This window comes from Alligator mississippiensis, chromosome 3, assembly GCF_030867095.1.
Source record: "Alligator mississippiensis isolate rAllMis1 chromosome 3, rAllMis1, whole genome shotgun sequence".
In the NCBI taxonomy this organism is placed as follows: Eukaryota; Metazoa; Chordata; order Crocodylia; family Alligatoridae; genus Alligator; species Alligator mississippiensis.
The window spans coordinates 148,211,704-148,232,752 of NC_081826.1; the positions used below are offsets into that span (position 1 = coordinate 148,211,704).

General features: G+C 49.5%; 1 protein-coding gene across 3 annotated transcripts in view; it reads left to right on the forward strand.

The window, feature by feature from the left end:
• The first annotated feature begins 947 nt into the window (after positions 1–947).
• The window catches only part of FBXO10 (F-box protein 10), a 74,022-nt gene continuing 53,920 nt past the window's right edge, over positions 948–21,049 (forward strand). For 2 of the 3 annotated variants that reach the window (XM_019490740.2, XM_006272076.4), the window contains exons 1-2: positions 1,174–1,379; positions 18,265–18,855. In XM_019490740.2, coding sequence (XP_019346285.1) covers positions 18,271–18,855 — 585 coding nt within the window. In that variant the 5' untranslated portion in view covers positions 1,174–1,379; positions 18,265–18,270. The other variant, XM_059724510.1, reaches the window with a different exon arrangement.

The following is a 21,049-nucleotide window of genomic DNA, read 5'->3' on the forward strand; positions in this document are numbered from 1 at the left end:
AACCCTCTTGATTTAAGCTGCTCCATCCCTACTGCCTTCCCATCTCACTGAGCAGTGCTTAGGGGTCATGCCACCTGCCCAGGGGGAAACTGGCAGCTCAAGCTTAAAGCAGCCTCCTTGCGGGGGAAGGTGGAGAGGGGCTGTGTTTGATTTTGTCTGTGTGTGTGTCAGCCTGGGACGGGGGGTGTATGTCAGATCTAGATATGTGTGTATGTGTGTCTCGGATTGTGAGAGAAAGAGAGACTGGGGGTATGTGTGTCAGACATGGATGTGTGTGTGTGTGTGTGTGTGTCCAGGATTGTGTGCATGTGTGTCAGACTGGGGGCGGTATATGTCAGACCTGTGTGTTTGTGTGCACCCTGGATTGTGTGTGTCAGACTGGGGGAGGGTATATGTCACACCTGTATGTGTGTTTGTGTGTGCCCTGGATTGTGTGTGTCAGACTGGGGGAGGGTATATGTCACACCTGTATGTGTGTTTGTGTGCACCCTGGATTGTGTGTGTCAGACTGGGGGAGTGTATATGTCACACCTGTATGTGTGTTTGTGTGTGCCCTGGATTGTGTGTGTCAGACTGGGGGAGGGTATATGTCACACCTGTATGTGTGTTTGTGTGCACCCTGGATTGTGTGTGTCAGACTGGGGGAGTGTATATGTCACACCTGTATGTGTGTTTGTGTGTGCCCTGGATTGTGTGTGTCAGACTGGGGGGGGTGGGGTGTATGTCAGACCTGGATATATGTGTGTGTGTGTGTGGCGGATTGTGTAGGTGTGTCAGACCTAGATGTGTGTGTGAGACGGGGGGTGGTGTATGTCAGACCCGGTGTGCATGTCCGTGTCCCGGCCCCCCAGACACACACTGCTCCACCCCTCGCCGGGCGCACAGTGCCCGGGCCGAGGGGCAGGTCCGGCCGCGCGCTCCCCGCGCCTCTGCCCGCGGCGGCCCCGCAGCCCCCTCCTCCTCCGGCCCCGCTCCCGCTCTCCGCCCCGTCATGTGACGCGCGCCGGAGATGCCCAGGGAAAGGCTCTGGCTCCGGGCTGCCTCTCCGTGGCCTGCAGGCTGGGGCGCCGGGCGGGAGGAGCGGCGCCCGGGCTCGCTGCCCGCCGGCCGGAGCACCGCCAGGAGCCGGGCAAGGGGCCGCGCCGCCCGCCGGAGGGGTCCCTTGCGGTCAGTGGCACGGGCAGGAGGGGAGAGCACGGCCGCGTGCCCTGCCCTGCCCCCGGGCTGGTGTGTGGGGGCCCCGCCGCCTCAGCCTCCGCGCCCAGGGCTCCCCCTGCCCTTCCTGGCAGCCGCCCGCGGGCAGGAGGCTGCACACAAGGGCTCTCTTCTTCCCTGCCCGGCGGAGACCAAAAGGGCAGCCAACCCCCCCGGCCAAACTTGTGAGTTCCGTGCAACCAGGGCAGCGGGGTTTGGTGCAAAGCTGCTAGGGGGCGGCGGCGAGGGACAGGCTTTGATCCTGCCTTCTTTTCTTTCTCGCCAGGGCAGTACATCCGTCGAGGTTTTTAAGCCCCCGGTAAACAAAGCCTTGGCTGGGATAGTCTAGTCGGGGATGGTGCAGCTTTGAGCAGGGGTTTGGACTTGATGTGACCTCCTGAGGTCCCTACCAGCCCTCATTTCCTCCGAGTCCGAGATTCGAAGTCAAACCAGTTCAGAAGGAACTTGGAAAAGCAGAGGGCTGGGAGTTGTGATGAGAATAAAGTTCCACAACCTTAGTGCTGTGTGGCTCCAGCCATGGCAAGGTTGCTCTCACCCTGGGGAGGCACCTAGACAATGAGTTGATCAGCAACCATTTTAAGGCATAGCTCAGAGAGGAAAACTATTTGCACGAAGCCGGTTTCTTCTCATGTTTGCTTATAGTAAGAGGGCCCTTGTATTTAGAAATTGTTTGATAGCTAATATATGCACTTAACAGCTTTCTTTTTGGCTGCCAGGTGTGTTTTCTGTTCTGTTTTGCTCTGTGATGCATTGTGTGGTTTTTCTTTTGTCCATTCAGATATTTGAGTAACAGAACTCTATTGTTTCCCTGAGCACTATTTTGATTTGATGTAGAGAACGGTCATTTGGGTAGTTTATCCATCATAGAGGAAGTCGGCCTTTATTCGTGGTTTAAAGTTATTCCCGTTCTCTCTACAGTTCGCGTGCAGTTCTTTTATCGGGTAGTTCGGGGATAGAAGTCAGTTGGTAGTATTAGTTTTCCTAATACTTCGCAAATACTCAAATACTCTGCATGCCTAATTTATAATGGAAAGGGTAGGAAATGTATGGCAAAACTTTTTCTGCTTTCCCCTCACCAGCAGTTTGATTTTTATGCAGACAGGGTCCTCCATGGGGGGTTGGTTTCTGCTTTCTTATTGTATTAGAGAGCGCTGACACTGAATACTGTGTACCTTATATAAGAATACTTTTACTAAGCCTCTTGGGTCTGACTTTCAGGTAGACGTGCATCGATACATCAGTCCCATATCAGTTCGGCAACGATATAAAGAAAATTGACAGTATCAGCAATGGGTTTTTTTGGCTGATGTGGCCAACAATGTGGCTGATAAATGCCCCGTGCGTGAGCACAGCCACAGTGCAGCACGCAGGTGGCCAGGAGCACAGCCCGGCAGCAGGGAGAGCAGCCGGGTCTGGCTGGTAAGTCTGTGAGGGAAGGGTGCTTGGGGCAGGTGACAGTGGCAGCCCTGGGAGGGGGAGTTGGGGGGGGCTATGACAAATTTTGGGGTCCCTGTAGCCCTCCTCCCAGCGTTGCTGTGTGCAGCCTGGCCTAGCCCCCCCCGCCAGGAATAGCCTGATGCCGCCCTGGCCCCAGCCTGCAGTGGCAGCCCACCCTCACCCCATTTGCAGATCCAGAGCCACATGCCCCTGCATGCCCTCCCGGGGTACATGCAGTGGCAGGAGCTGCCCCCCCTCCCCATGGCCCCCAGACAAGCTGCGGCTCTGTCCCGTGCCCTGTCCTGGCTGTGCCCTCGACCTTCCCCTCTGGCCCCTTCCCCCACAACAGAGTTACCAGCCACATGCTGCTCTCCAAGCTGCTCGACTGCATATTGGCAGCCCGATCAGTATCAGCCAATATGGCTCATTAAAAATAGGCCATTGGTATCTGCCCCCAAAAATTCTGTTGGTGCACCCCCTACATTCAGGTGGATTCAAGACTCTTTGGAGTGTTATAATACTGAAAAATGAGGTCCTCCTTATTCAGGTATAGTCTGGACCATATTTACCTGGTAGGGGAAACACCATGTATGGGTCCCTGGAGGCAGTTTTCCTTAAGCGTTCCTGGGGATAACTATTCTTTTGGTGTAGTTTAGTACCTGCTGAGGTGTTGGGGCTTAATGCTTATTTTATGGACATGAGAGGCTCCTCCCTGACTTGATCCTGCAGCCGTATGGATGAGGGCAGGCAAAACTTGGGGGCATCTGAACCCCAAGCCTCTGGGCTTGGGTCTGCATGTAGGATGGCTGCCAGAAGACATTGGAAATATCTGAAGCCCCTGGTGGGGGTGGAGGATGTTTGCTGGTTGTAGGTCCACTTATGGTTCTGGACTACTCATGGATTTGGACTTGATTTGGTTGGGAACATGAAAAAATTCTTTAAAAAAAAGGAAAAAAAAGTCAGCAATGTGTTTGGGCAGAGTGCCAAAATCTCCCACAACCTCAACTTGTAAGACGCTGGCGTGCCAGGGGTGGATAACGGGGGAGCCGTGAGGGGCCCAATCCTTATTGTGGCACTGCAGCCCTGGGCTCTTCCCCGTCAGCTACCTTGACGTGTACCCACTGCCAGCAGCAAGCCAGGCCAGGGCTCTGCAGACCCTGGTACAGCTGCTTGCAGCCTCCTGGCTGCCTGCCACAGCCAATCCAGGCTCTGGGCAGGCCCCTGCCACCTGCCATGGAGCCTGGGCCACTTGCATCAGGCAGTGGGGAGGCTGCAAGCAGCTGCACTGGGGTCTGTGGAGCCCCGGGCTTGGTTTGTTGCTGGCAGTAGGTGCATGCGTGCCTCAAGATGAACGGCAGGGAAGGGGTTGGGGCTGCACTGCCACAACAGAGGTCAGACCCCTTGCGGCTTCCCCCCCGTCCGCCTGCCTAGCAAAATGCCTTCATATGCCATGCTCTGTCATGTGTGCCGAAAGTTGCCTACCTCCGGTCTAGACTGTATGGGAGGGATGTTTCCTGTGCCTCATGAGGCAGGATGCTTCTGGTGCACCAGGGTGTGGGGAGCAGGGCACTAGCCCTGGGCACTGACTCTGAGGGGGTACCAGAATACCCCCCCTCCCATGTCTTTGCCATGGCAGGGGCAGCTCCATGCTGCTCTTGCCCAGCCATAGGAGTTGGACCAAGCAGCGCTGGGCCAAGCAGCTTATCTGGGGGTAGGGGGAAAGTGTAGCCAGCAGAATGGTGCTTCCACCTCCTCCAGGTAGCCTTTGTTGCATTAGGTGCATCCCTGTACCTATTGTGTATGTATAGGTGGGGTGGGAGCAAATAGGATATCGGGATTGGATCCCAAGGGTGTCTATACACGTGTTCCAGTGTGTTCTAATTGAGTCCGCTGTGTGTTTTAATTAGAGCAGACTCAATTAATTGAGTCTGCACCATGTCCTAATTAGAACACTCTAGCATCTCCACAGCATCATGTATATAAGCCCTCGTCGGTTTGAAAATGGCCACTGGGGTGCTTTAACTAACGCTTGTTGAATGAACTTCAGTTAAAATGTCCTGTGGCCACTTTTAAACATGTGGGGACTTAATACACGTGACGCTACGGTATTGTAATTAGAGTGGCTCTCCAGGAACCAACCACTGTAATTAAAATGTCCCCTTTCCACACCCCCATCCACTAGCATGTGTATAGGCACCCAAGGAGGCCAGCTGCAGGGCTGCTGTCTCCAGAGCAGAGCTGATGCAGCTACAGCAATTCAGAAAGGTTAGCATTTCCTTTCACTCCCCCCACTCTTCCTCCCCCCCCCCGGGTGCTCAATGACCTTACTGTGCCACTGCCTCAGGGTGCAGCCAGGCCCCAAGGACACACATAGCCCAGCTAACTCTGAGGCAGGTCTGCAGGGAGAGAGAGCTGCGAGAGGTTGGAGTCTTCACTAGCCCTTCTGTACTAGCTGGATCATGAGCTGTTTCAGACCCTTTGAAGGAACACAGTTATTCTCTGTGCTTGGAGATACTCCCCATGGCAGCGGAGAGACTATTTTGGTTTGTCTCCTATCCTACCCGCTTTCTCTCCCCATTGTTGCCCAGCCTCTGTTGTTCACTGACGGTTTCCCACCATTCAGCTGTACTGCTAAGAGTCCTCAGTGCCACAACCAGCATGTAATTACCCCACCCGTTGTTATTGCTGTGCTGCTTTGTACTCTGTCCATCTGATCCATATCATTCACTGTAGTGAACCAATGCCGGAAGAAGGGGTTGTCTTCCAGATGGGGACTGATAAAACAGGTCCTATCTAAGACAGTTTTGTGGCCACTACCATAGTACCTGAGTACCTCCCCTTTAATGTGTTAACCCTCACTGCACCTTTCTGCGGTGGATAATATTCACTGTTATCCCCATTAAATGCTCAGTGGCTAAGTGACTTGCCTGGTGTCGCACAGGCAGTCTGTGGCAGAGTAAGGAATTGAACTTAGATTTCTCAAACCTTAGATTAGTTCTCAACCTTCCCCATCCTGAGCTGTTGCCACAAGGAACAGACTATGTCTCTATCTCATAGATTTCATAGACATTAGGGCTGGAAGGGACCTCGGAAGATCATCGAGTCCAGCCCCCCGCCCAAAGGGCAGGAAGTCAGCTGGGGTCATAGGATCCCAGCAAGATAAGCATCCAGTTTCATCTTGAAGGTGTTCAATGAAGGCGCTTGAACAACTTCCGGTGGCAGGCTGTTCCAGACCTTGGGGGCTCGGACAGTAAAGAAATTCTTCCTTATGTCCAGCCTGAAATGATCTTGTAGTAGTTTGTGACCATTCGACCTCGTCATCCCTTGGGGCGCTCTGGTGAACAAACGTTCCCCCAGATACTGGTGGTCACCCCTGATAAATTTGTAGGTGGGCATCAGATCACCCCTGAGCCTGCGCTTTTCCAGGCTAAAGAGCCCCAGGGCTCTCAGCCTGTCATCGTAGGGTCTGCTTCCCTGACCTCTGATCATGCGCATGGCCCTTCTCTGGACTCTCTCAAGCTTCTCCACATCCTTTTTGAATTGTGGAGCCCAAAACTGGACTCAGTACTCCAGCTGCGGCCTCACTAAGGCCGAGTACAGGGGGAGAATGACGTCCCGGGATTTGCTTGAGAAGCATCTATGGATGCAAGCCAGCGTTTTGGTCGCTTTACTAGCCACAGCATCACATTGCAGGCTCGTGTTCATCTTGTGGTCAATGATGACCCCCAAGTCTCTTTCTTCCATAGTGCTAGCCAACATAGCACTGCTGAGCCTATAAGGATGCTGCAGGTTTTTTTTCCCAAGGTGGAGAACCTTGCATTTATCGGCGTTGAACACCATCAGATTCTCATCTGCCCACTTGCTGAGCCTGTCCAGGTCAGCCTGGATCATCCGCCTGTCTTCTGGTGTGGATGCTTTGCCCCAAAGTTTGGTGTCATCTGCGAACTTGGCCAGTCCGCTTCTGACTCCAGTGTCCACATCATTAATGAAGATGTTGAACAGTATGGGTCCAAGGACAGAGCCCTGGGGGACCCCACTGGTCACAGGACACCACGATGAGTGACTTCCATCAATTACTACCCTCTGGGTCTGACCCCGGAGCCAATTTTCCAGCCAGTGGATCGTGGAGGACCCAAGGCGACAATTGGCCAGTTTCTCCAAGAGGCGATCATGGGACACCAGATCGAAGGCTTTTTTGAAGTCAAGATATATGACATCAATCTCATCTCCCTTGTCCAGGTGATAGGTCACCTGGTCGTAGAAGGAAATTAGATTGGTCAAGCAAGACCTACCCGCAACAAACCCGTGCTGGCTATCCCTTAAGATGTTGGCGTCGGCCAGTCCATTAAGGATGGCCTCCTTAAACTTTTCTAAGATCTTCCCCGGGATAGAAGTCAGGCTGATGGGCCTATAGTTAGCCGGATCCACTTTCCTCCCTTTCTTGAAGATAGGCACCACATTGGCCTTCTTCCAGTCTTCGGGAGCTACACCAGAGCGTCAAGAGTTTTCAAAGATCCGCGCTAGAGGCTGGGCTATGATGCTCGCCAGCTCCTTGAGTACCCTGGGGTGAAGATTGTCAGGGCCGGCTGACTTGAAGGTATCCAGCTTCTCAAGATGTTCCTTCACGAAGTCAGCATTAATGGAGGGCAGGGGATCACCCTCACCTGGACTTCCCCGCCCTGTAGCGGGCATGGGCGTCCCATGGGGCTGATGAAAGACCGACGCAAAGTACCTATTTAATAGGTTGGCTTTTTCCTGGGCATCAGTTGTCAGTTGCCCCATCTGGTTCAGCAGGGGTCCAACGTTGCCCCTGCTTTTCCTCCGGCTCCCCACGTATCTGAAAAAGGACTTTTTATTGTCCTTGATGCTCAAAGCTAGCTGGAGTTCAGTTGCAGCCTTGGCTTTCCTGGTCAGCTCCCTACAGGACTGGACCAGTGCAGAATAATCCTCCTTGGAGGTGACTCCCATCCTCCATCCTTTGTAGGCCTTTCTTTTTAGCCTCAGGAGGTCTGCTAAGTCCCTGGAGAGCCAGGGGGGCTGCTGTGCCCTCTTGCTGCCTTTCCTCCGAGATGGAATAGACTTAGTTTGTGTATTGAGGATCGCTCCCTTGAGGAGCAACCACTCTTCTTAAACTCCCCTCTCCCTGTGATCACAGTCCCTTAGGGCCTCACTGACAAGCCTCCTGAGCTTGTCAAAGTCCTGAAGTCAAGGACTTGCGTGTTGCTGACTGACTTGCCAGCTTTTTGGCGGATGGTGAAGGTGATCAGCTCGTGGTCGCTGTCACCCAGCTTCCCATCGATCACTAGGTCGCCGACTAGGTCATCCCCAGTAGCCAGTACCAGGTCGAGCAGCGCCTTGCCTCTCGTTGGCCCATAGACTTCTTGAGTCAGGTAGAGGTCATCCACGCACGAGAGGAAGCTCTGCGACCGCTCAGATTTTGCTGAGTGATCCTCCCACGAGATGTCCGGGTAATTGAAGTCACCCATGACAACCATGGTCCTGGAGCAAGCTGCCTCAGCCAGTTCCCGGGCAAACTCCTGGTCAAGCTCAGGACTTTGGGTGGGAGGTCTGTAATAGACTCCCACCATTGTGTCCCCTGTGCCGTGTTCCCCACGGATTTTAACCCAGAGGGTCTCCAGCCGTCCACCCTGGTGGCCAATATCGGCTTGCAGGGACGCATAGCTTTCCTTAACATAGAGAGCTGAATATGACTTCCTATTGTCCCTGTTGTTTTTGGCCCTCCTCTCTTGTTCTTTCTACTGTGGCTCAACTTGATGGGATGTGTTTTTCTTGGACTTCATTGTTCAGGGATCAGCTTTGGGGATGAACCCTTGCCTAGGCCTACCCAGTACTCATGTCATTATTATTAATATGCATTTATATTATGGGAGCACGCAAGGCCTCCAGTCAGTATGGAGCCTTCTTGTGCTATACGTACAATTGTCAGATTCTTTTTTAATCAACCTCTGGAGGAAAAAAAACTTAAGGAGGGCAACTGTCAGTTCTTCCCACTTTCCTACTGTCTCAAATTCTGCAGTTGCTATTTTGACATGAGCATAAAATTGGCTTATCTATGAGCTCTTCGGTCTGGATTCATTGCATGTGGCACTTCTGCAGAGAGCTGCAATCATTAATCCGATTCCCTGGACAAGGCCTGCCTCACCCTCCAGTCTGCTGCTGCAAAGGTGTCAGATCTATTCAAGGAGGAAGAAAAGAGCAGAATGTAGGATAACTCTCCTGTGTCAGCGCACAAGTTCTGTGAAAGCTGTAACCTGCTTCATTGGCCTTGGGGTCACTATCTCCTGAATGGCTCTTACCTGCTCTACCTAGGGGTTGTTATTTCTCTTGTTTATCCAGGTCTGTTGCTCAGGGACTTTCCTGCAAGTGTGTTTTGTACACATTCCCTTAGGTTCATGGTCAAGGCTGCTGCTGGCTGGATCTTTTCCAGCTTGGTTTGCAGATGGCTGAGATATGCCTGTCACAGCTTGCTTTATGCATTACTGTCCAAATGCTTCTGCAACTGTTGTTACTCCCTTCCAGGGTGACATCCATGGGCATTTGGAATGTAGCTGTGGTCCTGTGCAAACCAAAAATCATTCATGGGAACAGAAAACAGCTTGTAGAGTTATGGCAGGCTTTGTACTCCTAACAGCAGAAACTGAACACACGTGCCAGCAGAGATCTCGTTCCCCTCTTGGGCAACTCATCCCACTTGGTCAGTCAGGTCTTTAGTCTTGGGCAGGGACTGCAGAGCAGCACACACAGAAAGTTTTGTCCTTGCAGAGAGTGTAGAAGCTCTTTTCCCCCTTGCCTCTGCCTGTCTGGGAAGGAATAACCATAGCCTGGACCAGTCCCTGCTGGTGCAGTGAACCCCATCTGTGCCAGTCCTTCACCTACTCCAACTGCCAGCACCATGCCTTTGGATGCTGGTGAGGTCTTGGTGTGAACTGGACATTCAGTGAGGAGATTCTCTCAGCCTCACGTGTGGTGATAGGCATGCAGTGGGCTTCCTGCCTTGTCGTGTGTTTGCCTGCATGGTTGGCTTGTGGGAGCACCCTCTTTCTCAGCGGCCAGGATTCTGGAAGTTTTCTCACCTTGGAGTTTCATGACTTTCTGTGGGTTTAATCCTCTCTGATTTATTAGGTCTTTGGCAAAATGTTCTGGCCATGCATGTGAATGAGAGGTGTATAGCTGAGGGTACATGTTGGAAGGAAGAATTGTGGTACCAACAGGTGCTTTTTGGTGAATCAAAAGAAGTGAGGGAAGAAAGGAGAGGTCAAAGCTATGGAGAAGACTGCAGTGTAGGAAGGGTATGGATGGGAGAAGAAGACCCAGATTGTGAAGGAAAGATGCACCACAGTCTGTTACAGGAAAACTAGAGACACATCAAAGGGGACAGAAGGTGAAGCCAAAGCTGAGTTGTGCACCAAGCAGACTTAGAACCCCAGCAGCCTGGGGCTGACTGCATGGCAAGCAGATGACCCAGTGAATTTTATTGATATTCCTTGAATAATTTATTCAGTTAACACTTCTGGACAGAGGGTAGCCACATTTTACCATGCTTTGGGCAGACTAACTAGCATTGCTGAGGGGCAGGGCTAATTAACCCACGCACAGCACTGCATGGAAATGTTTATGATGCTTCAGGTGTAGAAGGCAGCTCATGTAGAGCTGCGTAGCATGTTTGCCACTTCACGTAGTCAGTGGCAAAACTTGAATCTCCTGCAGTTAAGGCAAAAAAGCTAAGGGAGATGGGTACAACTCCCATAAACATCTGGAATAATTGCACATGTGCATTGGAGGGCAGATTTGTAACCCCCAAATTTGAGACTTGAATATAATGAAGATTAGCAGAAGCAGGTATTTCTATTCTACCAGCCATTGCCCAGTCATAAAGTGAATGCACGTACAACCTCCAGTGCCTGTCAACCAATTGCAAGTCACTCATGTCCCTTGTTAGGGGTGCATCATTTTCAAAGCTCTCCCTTCTTAGTCACGCTGGGTTTTGCTGACGGGTACAAATATCTGAGAGATCTTTTGGAAATGTGGGGCTAGATGGCGTCTTCTCCTGTCTCATTTCTGTAGCTTCAATTCACAGTTACGTTTAAAAAACAAAGCCTTGAAAAGTTAAACTGCCTTTAAAAAAAACAATTCTGCCCCTCTGTTTGCTTACAACAACAACAACTACAACAATAATAATAATAAGAATAATAATGAGCATAGTCCTAAGCCTGCATTCTTAGAAGAAATATCATTCAGAACTCGAAATTTTACAGGAAAAAAGCCAGATTGCTGTAATGAAGCCTTATATGTTGTCAGTACCAGAAGCCACCAGTGGCTCCCCCTCTTTTATCCCTAGCAGCCCTGAGATGCATAAGGCAGAAGTGGTCATTTTCAACTGTGTTCAGCACTCCAGGGCATCGATAATGATTAATTCAACTTAGCTGCAAGGACATCATCAACTTGAAAATTACATTTCCATATGCATGTATTAATTTTGCCTTTGAGTGGCAGCGCCGATGACTCTAGCTTAAAGAGAGCCGGGGGCGGGGGGAGAGAGGAAAGAGGGGAGTCTGTTCCTTACTTTGTTTACACAGTGACTTCCACAGTGCTACATCTGTAGCCCATTTTGCTGTTTTCCCCTGAGAAGTAAGGCTCCCGTGTTGATGTGGGAATTTCACTAAACAACTAAAATCCTTGTACACCTTCAGCAGTAAGAGCACAAAAACTGGCAGACAGACCCAGGGTGAAATTAAGGCCTGAACCTACTTTTAGCTTCATTTTTGAAGCTGAGGAGATATCACCTTGAGAGTGTCCCCTTCGGTTTAAGAAAACACAGCCCTGTTTCAGAAAAGCATGCAAGTCACCACTTGATTATTAAGCATGCACTTTCTTAAGCAGAGAGAGATTTAAGAACGCACTGTGCTGCCCCGAATCCAGGTCTGCATTTATGGCTGCGAATTGAGTTGACTGGCATGCATGGTGCTGTTTGCCCATGGCTTGACAATTCCCGGATATTTTGGGGGTAGTATAAGTATACACTGGGAGAATGACCACACAGTGGTGGGGAGCTCTTTGGGTTTAGATCCCCTTGAGTTCTGCCCTCTGCTGACTGCATGGCACAAGACAAGTGCCATTTCTACCTCTCCCCACCCCCTCCCAACCACCACTTCTGCTGCCTTCAGAAATGTTAAACCATACTATGAGGCAATTTTGACCTCGAACAGGACTGTCCAACTTCTAAGCCCCTGGGAGGGGCTGCATATGGTGCAGGCTGCACCAGTTGTCCATGGGGCCTAGTGGCCTGTAGCTCACTCTTCCCTCCCCCCACAAAATGCAGCAAGTGCCCATGCAGTCTCCCCTGTCCTCACACATGACCCTGTATTCATCCTCAGCTCCTGGTGCCACGCCACACTGCCCCATCCTCTGGGGCAGAGGCAGGAAGTGGCAGTTGGAGGAGGGGATGAGCCCAGAGGCTGGCAGCTGTCCCAGCTACAGTGATGGAAGGGAGCAATGGTAGGACAGGAGCCTAGGGGTTGCAACGTAACTCTTTACAGGCCACTTGTGGCCCACAAGCTACCAGTTGGACAGCCGTGACCCAGCATATACTGTTTAGGTAGAAAATATAAAACATGATTCTAAATATTTAATTGGAAATTTAAAAGCTGCTTCAGTGCAAACTTGGATGTGTTTGTGCGCAAATGTTCCCTTGAGGTATTCGCGGTATTGCCATAAGTCACAAGACCCAGCAAATAAGGCAGACTAGAAAGAGAAGTGAGATTTACTCAGCTTGGACAAAGGCAAATAACCCAAGTCAGAAAACAAACCTCCAGTGAAAATTCGTGAACAATAATCCTGATTTCCAGAACTGCAGCTTGGGTTGTCCTCAGTGCCATGAACTTTCAGTTGCCATGCCATCATCCCAGGCCAGACAAATTCTTCAGTCTGAGCAGAACCTGGCTTTCATATTCTGGCACGAGCTCTTTTTCCACTTGTGAACTGAGATAAATTCCTTCTGGTAGGTCACTGGAAGGGAGAGTAAATACAGAACCACTTGATATCATGGTTAGCACCACTGACATGAACCACTCAAGCTGCTTGAGACTGTGTACTCCACTGGGTCTAGGTCTTGCTCCCCACCCCATCATTGACTTGCTGATATGTCTTTGGACAGGTTGCTTATCCTTCTGTTCATGTCCATGTCCTTCTATTCATGTCAGCTTTGGGTCTAGAAGGATTTTCCTTTTCTTGTTTATGCAAAGCTCCTAACAGTGAGCCTCCATCTCAGCTGGGGTCTCCAGGTACTTCTGTCCTACTTATAACTAGTAAAACCAGCACTGCATTACTGTGGGCTAAGTGTGGGTAGATGATTCATGATGGATTCACTGGTCAACAGTAAATAACATTTATAGCCTCAGAGCTAATATTAAAGTGAGAACTTCTGTTATCCACATTCATGCTGGCTGAGAATACATGTTTGTTGTTTATGTTGGTTTTGTGAGCCTTGGAGTGATGTTGGCTTGGAGTGATGCATTTTGTTTTGCAGTGTAAGATAACAGTGCAGATTGAAATAAGGCTGGATAAACACTGGATAGTGATACTTTAAGGATAGCATTCCTGCATTCACGCAGGAGATTGGGCCAGGGGATCCCTGAGGTTTCTTCTAACTTTACCATTCTATAAAGTCCCCCCTCAAAGTCACCAGAAGCTTTGCACTGACTTCAGCAGAGCCAGGATTTGACCCCCAGGACCTGATTGTGCATTCCTTTTGCACCCAAGCCTCTCAGTGGATGCACTAAGAATGCAGGGTCAGGTCTCAGGGAGACATCATGGGTATATTTAGCAAATGTCTGTGAAGTGAAACAGTGAAATTATTTCAAATTTCCAGCCCAGACAGATTCGATGTGGAGCGCACAATACTGATAATCCTTGTCTGCTAATCTTTATAGCAGCAATCAGCTGCCCTGTTTTTACTGTGACATTTGTAGGAAGAGAAACTTTTGAATGCTTTTTTCGATCCAATCCAGATCCCACAGAAATCATTGAAAAGATTCTCATTGGTTTTTCTTGATCAGGCTCTCCATGAAGATAGGATGGTAAGATATACCTACATGGCACTATAGAAGAAATGTAATGTTTGAGTCAGAGGAGCTGAGCACATGGGGGCCTGAGGGCTCTGGCCCACCTCAGGAAGAGGCTAGGGTGACCACCCATCCCTAATTGGTTGGGACAGTCCTGAAATGGGAACATCAAGTCCCAGCCCTGGGCTGCATGACTCCAGGACAGCATTTGTCCCAGATTCCTAGTATCATACAGGGATCCGGGTTCTCTGTTCACCATGGAAAAACATGGGAAACAACAGTTTTCCCCTTGCAGGCTAGCACAATTCCAACCTGCAAGGGGCAGCTTGTCCATGGGGTGGGGGGGGACAGTTTCCTGCTGTTTTGTGCCCTCCTGGGGAGGGGGATATGGTGGGGCATGTGCCCCCCGCCCTGATTTGTGCATCTGGTGGGGATGGATGCAGGCTGTCCGCTGCAGGCTTGGGGCTCCCTGCCTTGCTGCGCTGCCCCTGGGAGCCCTGTGGTAGCTGTGCCACCATGGCAAGGCACCCCCTGCCCACCCAGCAGCAGCAGGGGGGATTCAGAGTTGTGCCTCCCACTGCTGCTGGCTTGCACAGTGGCACAACCGGCATGGGGCTCTCAGGGGAGGGCAGTAGGGCAGGGAGCCCTGAGCCTGCAGTGGGCAGCCTACCTCGAGCCCCCATGTGCTCCACTTGGCTCTGTTCCAGCCATGCTATATGGGGTGAGGGGAGAGAAAGGAAGGCCCTCACCCACCCTGGGCAAAAATAAAAGTGGGTGCCTATGGTTTGAGTGAGTGTCATACGGCTGCCTCTACCTGGATAGAGAAACTTCAGTTATAGCTTGAATAAGAATGTACCCCAAGACATGTTCCTCAGAGTTCCTACTGGCTGATCCCTTATTCCTTGGTCTGGATAAGAATGGATCATAACATTTAGAAGTGTCTGTTTTACAGGATTGTTTTGTTAATTAGAGTCTGTTTCAGCCCAGAGGCAGAGCGCTTCAGGTTGTCCTTCCTCAGATCATAGAATCCAAAACAATGGAATAATGGCTTGGTTTCCAACTGTGAGGCATGGTTGAGAGGAACATCCATGCCTAGAACACAAAATCTGAGCTGGATACACTGAGCCTCTGGAGAGTCTCCCCTTCCTTTGTCCCAAATAAGAGAACTAAAGACAGACACTTGGGACTTGGTCAACCACTTTCAGCCCTGTTTCTTCTGTGTATACTCAGTAGGAGTTGCCTCTGTTCCATGGGAATGCTAGCTGGGCATGTAACTGTGCAAGTGTATTGACAGCCTTTACGGAGGGGTGCCCAGATGTAAAGCTTCTCCACATTCAAAAGCCCGCTATAGGTGTTCCTGCATAGGTGACCTAGCCTCTGAAAGGAAGCTTCAGTCTCCTTTCTTCAAGCCCCCCTCCCCCCCCCCCCCCGACCTTCATTTAATACAGTTTCCCTGCTTTAGCCAATTCATGTAAGTGGGCAGTCCTGCAGTGTGATGTGTCTGTGTTCTGAAGGAAGCAACTTAAGAAAGCAAGCAACCAAGCACCGTGAAGCTGCACATGTCTTTTTCCTCAATAGTTTTGTATACAAAGGTGTTTCTGCATATTAACCTTGCAACCTTATCTTGTGTTCTTCAGGTTATGTCCATTTTGTCTTATGCCTGCCAGTAATAAAGGCCTTTGTTAACAACCAAACTTTACCACGGTCATACACAAACCACTTCTATTGTCTTGCTTTTAATGATATTTCTGCAGCTTTGTTACTGCCAGTGTGTTTGCACCCAGACACTGATTGGAACTTGCAACCAGAGCCTATTCCACTTATTATATGTCTAAGAAAAGGCATTAATGCACCTACTTCTGTAATACACCATAACCATAAGCTTAACAGTAAGTCACAAAAAGCATCAAGGAGGAAGGGGACCCACCCATCTTTTGTATTGACAGTTTCTCAGGGACTCAAGTAGGGTAGAATAAGATTGCATTTAGGCACCTAAGTCTACTTAGAGATCTAATAGGTGGAATAGAATCTGGCTTGGAGTGAACAAGTTGGTTGTCAATGCAGGAGAGAGAATGGATATCATCTTAGTCCCTCAGTTTCACTGCTTCCTGTGAGACTCAGAAGTTATCAAAAGCTTAATTTCATCACTCAAATAAGCAGACTTGGCCTCAAGACTGGTTCTCGGTAACAAGGTACTATTTTGCATCATTGCTTTCCAGAGGAGAATCTCAGGTTAAACGTAACTAATTTTCTCTCTCCTAGTGAATACATCCCTGGGAAGCCCTGGTCTTTATTTGTCCCTTTGCAGTTTTCTGCTGTGACTTTCTGAAGGCAGATATTCTTTGTTGTTGGTAATACCAAACTGCTTCCCTGTCTCTGGATATGAAGTTGAATGCTCTTCCTTCTCTTGTTTGATTTATTCTACATCATGGGAAATTATGATGTTAGTGGAAAATTATATGTTATTATATTTCCTTTTCCGTTTTTTCCCCCGTGTCACAGTACTGGAAAGAAAAGGGATACTTTTTACCTAGGGAGTTCTGTAGGTGCCAAGATGCATCTGAAGAATCTAATGAGTGTTAAAGGCTACCAGGCTGAAAATCAGAGCTGTTTATACCAAGGTTTTTAGACCTGCCTGCATGTCACAGGCATTGCTTACATTATACAAAATCTCAAGAGCCTTCAAGCCACAGGGTTAAATAACAAGTCTTTAATCACCCTGCAAAGTCTCTGCACCACAGAGATAACAAAGACTTGTTCTCTGCTTTTGGAACCCACAGGTGTCCCAAGGTAGCCAGGTAAAAAGAGGCATGTGGGAGTTGTTGTAATGCTGCAAAGATTCAACCCAAACATTGGGGGCATTCTGTTTTTTTAAGCTCTGGGAGCATTAAGCAGACAGCACTGTAAGGATCTCCCACACAGCAGGATGCAGACCAGCTCTAGTCTGTCCTCAAGCCTGAGAGCTGAGGGCTATGGGGAAGACCCCTCTGCTGCTCTAGGGAATGTCAGTCCAGCCCTTTGGCAGCCTGACCTGATCAGCCTTCTCCATGAGAAGTGTGTGTTTGCTGTCTGTCAGCTCAATGTGGTAGAAAGGTCACCAGTTAGCAGTAAGAGGTAGGTAGTGCAGCCAAGTCCTACAGAGATGCTGAGCTTCCTTTAGACCCCCTACAATGAGATTTGCCACAGGGACTGAGCTGGTATGCTGTGCCTTCACATACTCAGGGGCTCTTGGGGGTGGTTGTCCTCACACCTCTTGCTTTAAAGAGCCTTCATGGGGGTTGCAGCCATAGGGGGTCACTGTACCCAGTCTGCTTATGTGCTGGAGACCAGCTATAACAGTGCTACCCAGTACTGGGGGACATGGCAGAAAGGGCAACACTGAATGTGACCCATCCCAAGGGCCTAGCTGCCTGTATTTTTTTCTTCAAGAGAAAAATAGAAGACATAAAGGCGTCCAGTTTTATATCAATACAGGACAGAGGACAACAGGACTGTCCTCTATGATGGCCACCCTAGCCCCCACTGCTTCTCCGAGGCCAGAGCCTGGGCTGCCACCACTGACTGTCCCAGAGCTAGAGCCAGGCTGCCAGAAGGTAGGCAGTGGGAGGACTGGAGGTGCTGGGATAGGCAGCTGGGAGGCAGGCTTAAGCACAAGGGCAGGGGGCAAGTGGGGGGGCAGGCTCTGAGGGGGATTCAAGTGGCATGGGGGGATAAGTGGTAGGGAGCAGGCACAAGCATGGGGAGGCAAAAGGGGGAAATAGGGAAGGAGGGCAATGAGCAGGGTTCTGGTCTCTTGCCACCTGCTGCTTCTTTTCTCCACATTGCCCACCATAGTGGTGGGGGAACAGATTTAAGACAAGCCTTCAAAAATTAGCTTCTAGTCATGGAAAATTATACCAAGACTTACAATTTTTCATGTCTAGAGTCTAATTATTGGGAGATCATCTTACATTTAAAGGGGTTTTAGATTTGGGTAAATATGGTATTATGATCATTTACAGCAGTTCAGAGAGGGTGTAAAAGGTCACCATTCCAAACTGGTTATATTGCTTTTGCATTTTACACTGGTATAATCAGACATAGGGGGTCACCCCACCCCAGTTTGCTCTACTGTGCTGGAGACCAGCTGTGTTAGTGCCACCCAGCACAGGGATGTAGTAGAAAAGGCAGTTCTGAAGGGGCTTGCAAGAGAAAGCAATGTCCCTTTGTGCAAGTCGCAAGGGATTTTGAAACTTCAGCTCTCCCTCAGAGTTTCTGCCCTGTTCCACAAGCCAGGCAAGTAGGGTTCAGTTTCCAGAAAAAAAGAGGGTTTTTTTTTTGGGGGGGGGGGAGCATGGCCTGGGAGAATTGCAGAGTCAACACTGTCAGCCTGTGGGATGGGGGCAGAGCAAATAAGAACAGAATGTGCCATCTCCGTCTAGCTTGGCAGAAAGGGAGATGGACACAGGTAAGTGCCCTGCAGAACCATCACAAACTTAGGACAATGATGCCTGCCTGTTTAACCCCCCTCTTTGTGTCCCACCATCACTAGGTGACAATGGACATCAGTGGTCTCCCAGTGGAGCTGTGGCGTCTGATTTTGTCCTACCTGCATCTTCCTGACCTGGGCCGCTGCAGCATGGTGTGCAGGGCATGGTATGAACTCATTCTTAGCTTAGACAACACACGATGGCGACAGCTGTGTCTGGGCTGCATTGAGTGCAGGCACCCAAACTGGCCCAACCAGCCTGACGTGGAGCCCCAGTCTTGGAGAGAAGCCTTCAAACAGCACTACCTAGCCTCAAAAACCTGGTCTAAGAACACCCAAGACCTTGAATCTTCCAACTGTTTCTACTTATTCCGACGGAAGAAGGATCGCCGTGTCCTCTGTGTAGGGCCTGGGTATGAGTTTGAAAGCCTCCGAGTTGCCTTGGCCGCTGCCAACCCCTATGATCGGATTGTGCTGCTGCCTGGGGTGTATGAAGAGCAAAGTGAAATTGTCCTGAAGGTGCCAGTGGAAATCGTGGGGCAGGGGAAGCTGGGGGACGTTGCCCTGCTAGTCAGCATCGACCAGCACTGCCAAACCACTCGCCTGTGTAATGTAGTGTTTATGCCTGCCTGGTTCACCCCGGTGGTCTACAAGGTGAGTCCAAATGTATTTTGAGGGACTGAAATGCCAGCCCTCCTGGGCAGGGGAGTGGGGGCATGTGGTGTAATGTAGGCCCTGTTAGCACACTGCTGTCTGGACTTTGGGAAGGAACCCGAGGAGTCAGAACGCTCAGGTTTCCTTTCTGGTTCTGACCTGACTTACTGTTTGACTTTGCATAAGTTGCTGTGGGCCTGATCCCCAAACCCGTGCATAGGCTGAATATTAATTTCCTCTGTGAACCTAGTGGAGCTATTTGAAGAGGGTAAGAAACTGCTTCTTATAGGAAAATCTATGAGAATCTGACCCACAGCCATTTTAAGACTCGGTTTACCTACCGATGAAATAGAAACTTCCCTTCCAGGAGTTATGGGATGTAGTTATTTTTTCAAATTAGTTAATTATATAACTTAACTGTAAAGTTCTAAGAAGGAAACTACCATGTATATTTTAACAGGAAAACCAGTGGAGTGAAAAATAGTAATTAAAAGAAAGAAAGAAAAGCTTCCTGACCAGCTTTTGTTTAAAAACAAGCAAAGGGAGGTTTAACTTTCTCATCACTGCTTCATGATGGCCAGTGCCTTTTGAGCTTTCTCTCAGTGTGGCCAGTGGAGGCAGATCCATTTCACTTGAGTTGATGGTTAATTTTACTTTCTGGCTCTTACCCAGAAGCAGGATGCTACAGCATTTGCGTGGCAGGCAGTGAATAAAGTTTCCTTCCAAACAGAATTGCTTCTGACTGATGTGAAAGCTTCCTAGCAGTATATATTTGATTTTAAGTCTTACAAAAGCTTTTGCTGAACAACTTCCTTTGTCAGAAATGGACTTGATGGGGTCTCATATAATTAGTCTTTTCCATAAAGGAAAGAAAGAAGCAATAAGTATGTAGGGCTTGATTCAGCCATCCCATGCTCAAATACTGTAGTGCCCTTGGGGCTTGTCTACACCATGAAGGTGTGTTCCAGTCAAGCCATTTCTGAGCACACTTGGCCCACCCACTCCCGCATACATTCTTTGAACCCAGTGCTGAACCAGTGAAGACCTTTGGGTGCATCTCTCCATCACTGCTGGTGTCATGTCAGTCTCTGGCATGCTTGGGAGAGGCTGCTGGGAATGCTGCCAGAGTGGTTCGTATGTACTCTTCTGGGTTTGGGGCATGTAAGTGGACAGGGTGCAGTCTGGGCCGTGCCAGGACATGCCACTCTCATGGCGTAGATGAGTTCTCTATTTGTTGATCTTGGCCGTCACGCATGTCAGAAAGCCCGCTTCCAATGCGTGTGGTTCCCGTGCCTCAGAATGTGGAAATATTAAAATAAATGTGTTGCTGTAAATCATGGCAGTTGATGCAAAACAATTCCCATGACTTCAGAGCATCTGTCCCCAGGCCCTGATTTGCCTCCTTTAAGCACTTGCCTCCTTTAACTGACTGTTAGGAGCATACCTCTGGGAATCGAGGGATAATCAAGGAAGAGAAACAAAATAATGACTAAGAAGATTTCCTTTCAAATTAGGTATCAGGCAAGATTCCAGGCAAACTTAAGCTTTTCTTAATAGGCCCCTCTGAGTTCTGGTTCACTTCATTGACAGGGCAGGGCAGGGAAACTTGTGCTGGTCTTGTAGCTATTCTGGGTACAAGCAGAGAGCTTTGTCATGCCTCTTGTGGTAGAGAAAAACTCTTCTGCTAGTGATATCTGTGGTGCTGAGGCTCTCAATAAAACATGGTCTGTGTGGGCTACTGTTAAAATATCTCTTAAGCAGTGGAAAGAACAGCTGCAGAGTGGAAAAAACTGGGATAATTTTGCGTAGAGAAAACTGGGGCAGGGTGGGGTTTGATAAGTCTTCAGCTACAAAAGCAGCTGTTAGAAAGAGACTAGTGATCGAATGTTCTGCATGTCCTTGTGCTGAAATTACAGAAAAGGAAATTTAGGTTGGATATTCAAAGGAACTTCTTAACTGTGAAGGGGGTCAGCACTGGAACAGATCACCTTAGAGAGGCCAAGAAGTCTTTGTTCCTGGAAGTTTTTATGTGCAGGTTGGACAAGCTCCTGTGTGGGACAGTTTAAACAGGGAAGATCCTGCATAGGTTACTGAGATCCCCTCCTGTCCAGTAATTTTATGACTACGTTACAGACATTAGTGACCCAACACTGCATTCACATGGCACTTGCTGTAAGGGGAATAAAACAGAAAT